At 33.2% G+C, this 10,488-nt stretch overlaps 1 protein-coding gene across 1 annotated transcript in view; it reads left to right on the forward strand.

The window, feature by feature from the left end:
- LOC118182382 (neutral ceramidase-like) overlaps window positions 1-10,488 on the forward strand; it is a 116,683-nt gene that overhangs the window by 101,444 nt on the left and 4,751 nt on the right. Inside the window, exons 14-17 of the mRNA XM_035351725.2 lie at window positions 3,854-3,955; window positions 5,709-5,948; window positions 9,009-9,062; window positions 9,210-9,298. Coding sequence (XP_035207616.1) covers window positions 3,854-3,955; window positions 5,709-5,948; window positions 9,009-9,062; window positions 9,210-9,298 — 485 coding nt within the window. The remainder of the gene's footprint in view (window positions 1-3,853; window positions 3,956-5,708; window positions 5,949-9,008; window positions 9,063-9,209; window positions 9,299-10,488) is intronic.

Below are 10,488 nucleotides of genomic sequence, written 5' to 3' on the forward strand. Positions count from 1 at the left end.
AAGAAAAACTTCGGGTCACAGGGATAAAGAAATTAACTAACATTACATATTATTTTAAAGAGAAACTATATTATAGTTTGTTAATAGATGACGCGGAGATTTTATCATTTAATACCTTCATAGGTGACACACGATACTGATACTTATCGCTTATTAATTTATTTCTTGCGTTAGTTATTATTTTAATATTATCTGCAGCGCCACCAAAACTTATTAGGTTTGACTAAAGTACGACAGCAGGCCCAACCAATGTTTTTGTATGAAAAGGTCGACAACGAAGCTAGATTACAGCGGGAAAAACATTGCTAGGGCCTTTGGTGGTGACAAAGCTTTATTAGCACTTTCATCGATTATTTGTTAGTCAAAGTTCGGATACTGCGTACATTTGTTGTACTTATTTGCTATTATTTATTATATATATTATATCAAATTTAATTATCAACAGATAAATGGCATCTAATTGTTAATGAATAAATGGCAAAAAAGGCTGTACTTATGAACAATCATAGGATGTCCAGACAGAAGCAGTTTTTGTTGATGACACTAACAATAAGCAATTAAGTGACGTTCAGTCAAGCATGAGTTAAGAGAATGGCACTAATAAACGGCCGCATAAATTTGGTTTCATGAAAGATGCTGATGGAAAACCATAGTGTGTTATTTGTTATACTGCCTCATCGTATGAGTCCATGACTCTTTTAAAGTTTGAGTTTTAAAGTAGAGTAGAGTTTAAACTTGAAGAGTAGTGTGTCGTTAGTAGAATCCCTTTGTACTCTCAGCTTTGCGAGATTACAGAGAATTACTTTCTTACTTACAGTTCGTTCATTTTTCAATGAGTCGATGGCGCTAGGGCAGTCCTTTTCTGTAATTTAACGAGAATTACGTAATCCTCGAAATTCTGTACGTTGTTTACAAAAAGACACATATTTCCTTTTGATCATTTTTACTTCGCAACAGAGAAAGAATTAACTAGTTAACCTTGGAAATTGTAGCCCTGCAAATTACTCGTACTAAGCCGATTATTGTTGCTGAATTTTAGTTGTTTAAACTTTCAGTTCTTCAGCGAGTTATTTTGTTTACATTTCTTATATGAAAACACATTCTTGAAATTTTCATTAGAAGTATAATTCTAATATAGAGAGTAACTTTAAAAGAATCATCATGTTGAAACTGATTATAGAAAACAATGTATTTATATGAACTTAAGAGTCCTTAGAGTGTTTACACATTCTGAGAGAGTTTTGGGGTCAAATAATGTATGCTTAAAATGCAAAGAGTGTCTTCTTAAATGTTCGCTCTGATAGACGTTTTTTGGACAATAAGTGTGCATTTTGATTTCCATGACAGAAGGGCTTTTGATAAAATTTCCAGGATACTGATTTTTTTTTATCATCCACAATTTTCCAGTGTCCATCAACCGTCGCCACACCAGCTGAGTGGTAAAAAATCGCTGAACACTGGTAGTTCTGATCTGGGCTCGATACTGGGCGAATGGATGGGCTGCATGGGAGTTTTCGTGATTTTCCCTATGAGTAACGTGTATACGAGCCAGTTTACCTTAGAAAGTCCTCCACAAAAGCATCCCCCTTTAGACAGATAGCCCTAGTGTGTTTGCCGTAATCAACTAAACCAAACCAACCGTCAACTATTGTTTGCTCTTACAAAGAGTTCTTTGTAAGAGAGAGACCAAAGGTATAATAGTTCACAGGTGAAACGTTAGGGGACGTCGCAGGAATGCATGATATGTGCAACACCCGTATCAGTGCTCATTTTCTCAAGGAATGCAGTGAAACTTTTCGAAATATGCCTTATTACTTTGTCTTAATGAAGTTTCACTCTCTGCATGTCCTTAAATAAAGAAAAATTGAATGTTTTCTGTAAATATCGGACATAAAACTTTCTCTTGATGGTACGTTGAGTTCATTTTAATATATTTTACCACTCTTCTTTTTAACTTCCCATCGTAAGACAGTCTGCGACAAATATAAACCTCTTGCTGAATATGTATTGACGGAACCATGTTTGTACATTTTTTTCTTTTCTTTCTCGATAACAAATATACATTTTTGATTGCAGTCATTTGGGTAAACTCATAGTTCATCAAGAGACATAATGTATTTCTATATATCTCTTGCTAACTAGTTTTCACACAGGATTTTACAAATTAATCTGCACTGAACACATGTCTCGGCAAAAGCTCGTGAACATTATGTTACTTAGCTTTTCTAAGTTGTAAATCTTGATATATTATTTTATTTATTGTTGCTGTAGACGTATTTTAAGACTTTGCAATTGATTTCTGTGTCGAAGCATTTAACTTCAGAAACATAGAAACAGTACGAACTTTTTTCGGGTATTCGTTGGAGTCTTTCCATGTAGATTGACGGTTTTTCCCTTTCCGAATAATAATATGATTAATTTCGCACTTATCAAATTTAATGCCATGCATTTCAATAATTTTTTAATTTATTTCTGTTCGGAAAGCGCAAAAATATATCCTTCATTCCACAGCTTGTTTACGTGCGACTTTTTGAAAGAAGAATAACTTGAAAGAATAAAACTAACTGACGATAGTTTTCATTTCAAATAATGTGTTGCCAGAAATTTTTATTCCAAAACCTTTGCTTTTTTCAATTCTTTGTCGAAATCGTTCTAAAAATGTGCAAGCACCTTCTGTAGAACTTGTACTATCCGAGTTTCTCGTCACATATTACGGACAAGGAGCAGTGTTTTATTTAATTCTTCACAGCAGGGAAAATATATTATAAATTTTATAATTATAAACAGAGTACTTGAGTACAATTAGTTATGCAAAACTAAATATAATATAATAGTTTTAATAAAAAAATTATAAATTTTAAAGAGTAGACTTTAAACATGATTTATAATATTTAAAACAAAATAATATTTTTAACCGGAAATTCGAAGCAATGACATCAAATCGGAATAAAGTAAAAATTTGTATTTTTTTACCCGAAATATCTGCAGTCCTAATCTGTCCTTTCTTCAAGCTTCGAATATTTTCATATTTCGGAGTAAGTGAGCATAGATCCTTTCATAATATGTATAACTTCTATATCCTGAATAAAACAATTTTGTGTAAATGAATTCTAGTAAAAGAAATTAATTTGAAAAAAAAAAAAAAAAAAAAAAAAGAAAATCTGAGAAGCTTCAGATTTAAAATTACGTCCAAGGGGGCGTTTTTTAACATTATGTGTGTTAGCTTTACTTATTAAATATCATATTCTTCGCACTTAAACCTTAAAATTCTGTACAAGAGCAATATCGAAAAATAATTTTAAATTGAGCCTATCTTTAGAATTTTCGATACACAATCTCACGCGCTGGAGATAAAAAGGTTTTTTCTGTGCAACATTGCCATTGCTCGCTTTGAAAGCCTTGAGTTTGTTAATCGGAAATTTGTTAAAGATTTACAATATATGAAATCGGTAATTAAACAAATTCCAAATTTTAAATTTGGTCTTCCAGATGCCCATATTCGCAGTAGGATTAAGTCATTCAAAACTGGATGGCTCTATGTACCGTTCTTTTATCACAATGCGAGAAAGATACATACATTTATGTAGCTTCTTCATTATTTAATTTCTTCAAATATAATACATTGCGATAATATTTGGTGGCAACAGTTTGAAAAGTGAAACGGGCATTCAGAATTATTCGACGCAAAATCGCAAAACGAAAACTATAGTCCCTCAGGGACAAAGCACCTTTGGACTAAGATAAGACTTTTGGCATTTGAGGTTTTTAACGTGGCATTAAAAGAATATGGATTTATTAATTCTGAAGCTTCCAAATGTTTTATTAATTCTGAAGACATTTTCTCCTATTTCAGGTCTTTCAAGAATCTAGTTACCACTCTGGTGATACTCAAGTTGTCTTAGCAGCGCTCAGTAATGCTTATTCTTCCTATATAGCCACTTACGAAGAGTATCAGGTAAAATTATTTGCATAATATCAAATAAAATATATTCTTATCCTTTGAAATTTCAGAAACACTTCTCCATCAGGTCAGAACATCGTACAGTTTCTCGCTAGTTATTATTTTAGAGGTTTGGAATAAATTATGATTAATTATTTATTTACAGCTAAATTTTCGAATTGGGTGCATGTATAAAATTTTATTTTAATTAATAACTTTTCAGATTTAACTCAATAAAGCATTTATTTTAACTGCTTCTTAAGCGGGAATGATTTTTAAAATAATTCCTATCATCGAAAGAAGTAATGTGCTATTATTCGTTGTTTATTATAATTACGGGTCTTTTAAATCATGAATCACGGATCTCTTAAAAAACGTAGCCACATGCCATGTATGGTATTTGTGCATGTTGTGAAGCATGTACATTTTTCATGGACTATTGAAGAATTTCTTAATCATATGTAGAGCAGCTGATGAACTAAACGAGGTAGTTCAATCGGTAAATACCCTGCAATTAATCTAACGAAGCTTTTACGATTTTTTTCTGGGAAAGGAGACTTTTTTGATAGCTTAAATATATGTTCATTTTGTTGTTATACCAGGTAAAATCTGGCAATGGATTGGCGACGCTGTCACATATTTTCGCACTCCCCTGGTTCCTTTAACATATTAGCCAATCTTTGAGGAGGTCATATATTTTTAATCACTGCTGATTGTCTCAGTTTGAGCATCTACTGTAATGACCAAGCACCTATATCTCCTATCATTCTATTCATTGCATTTTGTTTCCAGGTTAGTGATCGTAAACGTTTAGACCCGTAGCTTACACGTCACGGAATACGTTTTGCATACCACATTACGTAGAAAGACCATCTAAGGATTATCGATTCACTTCTGGGATGCCCTTAGCAGAGTTAATTATAATTATGAACTCCATTATTTGAAACATCATGAATCCTTTCATATGCGTACCACACAGACTATGAGTTTGTTCTGGAACAGGTCGGGATCCAATATTGCGTGATTGAAAACATGATTGTAAGTGTCGTTGACCACATCTGTAGCATTCGCAACACTGTCAATAGTAAATAAACGTTTATCATTGATATAGTGTGTTATTATTAAGAGTTATTTGTTGCACGGATTAAAGTTTGCTTTTTTATAAATTTGTATATAAACCTGAATATAATTTTAAAACAGAGTAACAGAGCTTCGTGCCTCAGCTTTAACAACATTTAGCCAATCAAAATTATTCGGACATTTAGCCAATCAAAATTATCAAAGTTTTAACTCTGTAAATTGCATTTACATGGTTTGCTCATTTTTGCGAATTACCTGTCGAACTCTGGACTTTACTTGTTCAGCATTCTGATGTACCTTTCATATATTCTTTAATTCATTAAACCCTGAAACAATGTTTCAGTTTCTGTAGCTAACGCAAAATGTTCTTATACTAATTAGGTTATAGAAGAGGAAGTGTACCCATTTTTATAAAATATTTATTTTAAAACGTACAAAAAAGGAAATTGGAATCAAGCGTTTAAAAACACGAAAGAACAGGTCATGTGTCTTCCAGAAATATGCACATAACGGAGAGTGAGTTAAGGATTTTAACTACATTCAACAAGAATTTTCCAATATTCTTAAAAGGAAATAATTTGATTAAAAAGAAACATATCTGTGCACTCAAAGATAAAGAAAATTTCCCTTATTTTTGTAGTCTTGATAATTGTGAAAAGTATAATGACTAATTGTACTTGTTGAACAGGTTCAGCGTTACGAAGGTGCATCAACATTGTATGGTCCACATACGCTAGAAGCGTATATCATGCAATATGAAATGCTGGCTGATAATATGCTGTTGAGAAATGATATTGGACATGGTTTAGAACCAGCTAATCTCCTTAATCAGCAACTTAGTTTCAAACTCAATGTCATGTTCGATGGTATTAGGAGAGGAAGGAGTTTTGGAGATGTTCTGAAGGATGCCAATCCCGAATACAAAGTGGTAAGTACGTGTGTGTGTGTGTGTGTGTGTTTTTCAAAGTTTTGTCTTACTTTATTAAATTTTCTTTAAAAATGTAAATTCCTTATGTTTTATCAAAATATCGATTATTGTGCAGTAATCAAATTTTTATAGCAGTAAAATGTGCAAACTTCTATGAAATAACCTCATGTTGTCAAAATCACAAATTTTCTCTTAAATTTATTCGGTTTGTAATAAATATGGTAACAATCTAAACTTTTATTGAGTTATGCTTACGGATTAAGATCTGAAGAAGATGGATATTCAGTTTAGTTCATTCGAAATTTCCATTAAATTTTAGGGGTCAATGAGATGCGTAACAAAATGTGAACACAATAGCCATTGAAGTTTCCCCAAGAAACTTACGCGCATATTTAAAGCACAACAAAAGAAAAACGAATTGCTTTAAAAATTGTACATTTTTGCAAAAGTGTGTACCACAAAGCACAAAAATTATATCCTGATCATTTTTCAGGGAATTAGAGCATAATAAGACTCTGTGTACTTGGCTAAAGACAAGGAATTTATGTTCTTATCGTAATCCAAACATATAAATTCGATTTAAAATCCGGTGAGTATCCTCCTTTTTCATACATATCTGTAGTCAGTTGTGCTCTGTGTTGATGCCCACTATCATAACCAACAACAAAATAATTTTTTAAATTACAATCAAATAAATTAAGACTATTAGGTCACTGGATTACTTTTCTGCCATTATGAATCCTTTCTGATTATACAGAGATCAGTACGACCTTCTTTAACCGGAACTCATTTTCTCCAAAGAGCCTCATTGAGCGTGAGAGATTTCTATGTTTAATAGCCTACTATCTTCGAACTGTGAGTTTATATATTTTTAATAAAGCTGGTAAATGATCTTTAAAAGGATATTCCTTCTTTTTAAAGATGACCGAATGCTTTACGTCGATGCGTTCCTGCCGAGGAAACCATCTTCAATTCTGGGATATTCTCTGAACAATTTCGATGAAGGATTATGAATAAATGACGCAATTCTTCCGGACGAATTTTTATATAAACTTCTTCGTTTTATTTTATTAGTCTTTCATTTTTAAATTGCTTCCATATTTTACTAATACTTCGCAACCTCTCCTCAATTTCTTTAACTTCCAAATTTCATATTATCCTCCATATTAAAGATTATGGTTATATATGATATATGGTACTGATGTTGTATTATTGAAAAATCTGAAACGTTTGAGCCTTAATCCAAAACTAAACTGCAGCAGCCTTCAATCTGAGCTACGCGGAGCCCTGAGGGCTTCGCATGGACTTTCCACGGGCTTCTGGCAGCTCCAGAAACATAAAATAAATAGAAATGAATCAAATTGAAACATAAGAAACAAAAACATAAGTAATAACCATCAGAAATTTAGAAATTTCATTTTGAAAGTTGTAATTCACCAAGTTGAGTTTTGCTCCTTCTCTAACAGACGATGCTTAGTCATTCCTTGGAACTGCATATTCGAGAAACTTCTCATTCGTTTTCAATCCTTCGAGAATTCCTGGAACCCGTTCGAAGCTTTCCAAAACTTAACCCGATTTGAATATAAATTCTTAGTAGATTTGAAACCACTTCGCAAAGAATATTCATAGCGATAATATTGTGATATTTAAGCGAGTCTTTCACGAGTTTAATTCCTTTATGAGATTTAGTTGTATAGTTAACAAGTGTTCGTGAATAAAGATCATAATACAAATAATACCCTGCATAAAATCGCAACCTTTTAAAATCAGTTACTACTGAGCGAAGTGAAATACTAGTGAGCGATGAATATAGAAAGCCACTGTTAGTCCCTTTTGACTGCATGTTATGGTTAACTTGAAGTAATCAAGTTTTGACTGCACTTTAACTGAGTAACTGAAGTAACTTTTGACTGCATGTTATGGTTAACTTGAAGTAATCGAATTTTTTGCAACGAACGATGATGCTCTCAGCACTAATGTAAAATATCTGTTATAACACAAACTGATTTTATTTATTGAACTTTGGAAGGATATTTATGTATGGTTAATTTTTGACAACATCAAGTTGTTGAATAAATTGAGATATTATGGTTAATTTAAAAATTTAAATATAATTTATTTCATGCACATTTCACAACTCTTTAGTTTACACTTCCTTACTATCTGTAGCTTTTTCTTACCTTGTAATATTATTCTGTAACATTACTAACTTGTAAGACATAAAGGAGTACAGCTAGAGGAATTGATCCTGAAATGGGCTCCGAGCCAAACTATTTGTGTTGCCTTACGTTACGTTATTTCAATATGCCAAGACCACGGTAGCTATCTGCCTGAGAGGAGGGATACCTTTATGGAGAACGTTCTAAGGGAAGCTGGTTCGTATTCACGTTATACATTAGAGAAAAAACCAACCATGGCCCCAATAGCCCTTTCAGCTGAGTTAGAACATAAACCAGGTTAATTGGTTTATTTAACTATGGCAAAGCACTCGAGGGTTTTCTGCCTAAGGAGAGGAATGGCTTCGCGGAGGACTTTCTAATGGAAACTGGCTAGTACGTAAGTTACGTATGGTTAAAATTACGAAAACGCCCATGCAGCCAGGTCGTTCGCCAGGATTCGAAACATGGACCGAATAACCGGTGTTCAGCGGCTTTACCCACTTGGCCGCTGGGGAGCCTCAAACCAGGTCGAAATATCAGTATTTAACGGTCTAAATCACTTAGCTACTGGTGGGAGCACAAAAAGCTTGGTAACCTTCGACTTCATAACATCGAGTGCTACACTCTTAGGCATTTCAAACCGAACTCAAGCAAAATGTGCCATCAACACAAATTTGCACATTCACTAAAACTTTTTGTCCAGCTTAATTTAATCTTTTAGTGTTTTTTGGAACTCTTATATCCTATGTTGTTCGGTTCGCTCTGTAGATCTCTACTTATAAACATCGTCCCTTAATTTTGTTGAGCTGTTACATAACTTCTAATATGCAATTAACTATAAAAGATTTCTGTGCTTTATTAAGTCTTTGTTAATTTTACTTTTTCTTTTCATTCTCTAAAGGGGTCAATAGTCAAGGTTTCTTTCGTCAGTGGACATCCGAGGAATGATATGATGGTAAGTAAAAAGAATCCTTTTTAACCACAATTTAATAGATTTAATATTTACATTTCGGCTTCACTTAATCATATTATTAACTGTTTGATTCTTTTAAACTGAAAATTAGAATTGATAAGATTTCTTTTTGCCATATTCTTTACACAGTTGGAGAAGACATTTCTCACTGTTGAACGGTGGAACAACGAAACGAACAATTGGGATGTAGTGGCAACTGATGCAAATTGGGAAACTAAGTAAGTTCTGTATTTCCTAGAATGATTTCTTGATATTAAACGCTCAGTGTTAACTGATTAGGTTTCTTGGTGAATCTAAATTTCTGATTAGTCCCTGCACATATTAATTAGCTAAAGCAGAAAGATGAAAACTTAAGCCACTGTTGAATATAATATAGAAAATTACAGCGCAGGTCAACGTTATCATATAGTTTCCTTTGCAATATCGCTACGCAAAGCTATAAAGTGCTGTAGAATCATTGAGTTCTTTGGTGAAGGTTTCTACTATACCTTCACCGAGAACTGAGACTTAATCTCTCTGTGCTAGATGAATATACTAACTACTACCTCAAAAGTACTTAAAAGGAATGCCTTTAATTTCTTATAACTGTACCACATTTTATATTGTAAGCATTTCTTTCGTTCATGCGTATACTGTTTATATTTAAAAACAAGTCCAAATTTTTAAGATTTACGGAACCTAAAGTTACGGAATTCTCATGTGGTAAAACGTCTAGAACTGATAATATGCCCTCCATAATTAAACACTCTATGTAATGGTCCGGACTGGACTGTCTGGTTACGGCAAAGCACGCTGCGTAAATGGAGGGATGCTTTCATGGAGAGTTATCTAATAGAAACTGGCTCGTTTTGTTGTCACACTCAGGTAAAATCACCTATGCAACCAACCTTTCCGTTTAGAATTTCGGGTCCAGCTATCGATGTTTGACGCTCTTATCTTTAGGCCACAGATGGAACATAATAGTCCGGTAAAACTCCTCACTGAAACAAAAAAGCAAACTTTTATTAATTTTTATTTATTTATTAGTTGTTTTGGTACTTTGGTATTATTGCAAACATCTTGGCGCAATTTGGAGTTTTTTTTTTTTTTTTTTTTTTTTTTTAAAGTTGGTTGGGATTTTTTTATTATGGCAATGCACCCGAAGTCTGTCTGCATAAAAGGAGGGATGTCTTCGTGGAGGACTTTCCTAAAGGAAATTGGATCGTATACATATGTTACACGTTGGGAAAATGACGAAAACTCCCATGTAGCCAACTCATTTGCGGGACTCGAACTGAACTACCAGTGTTCAGCGACTTTACCGCTCGGCCGCTGGTGGGTCTGAAGAAGAAAAAGGATGGTAGTTTCAAATCAGAGAAAGTTATTTATTTCATATCATACATTTATCAAGTACATATTTTAGGTCAAT

This window comes from Stegodyphus dumicola, chromosome 1 (assembly GCF_044657685.1).
Source record: "Stegodyphus dumicola isolate Sdum_Otavi_A_Nest chromosome 1, ASM4465768v1".
In the NCBI taxonomy this organism is placed as follows: domain Eukaryota; kingdom Metazoa; phylum Arthropoda; class Arachnida; order Araneae; family Eresidae; genus Stegodyphus; species Stegodyphus dumicola.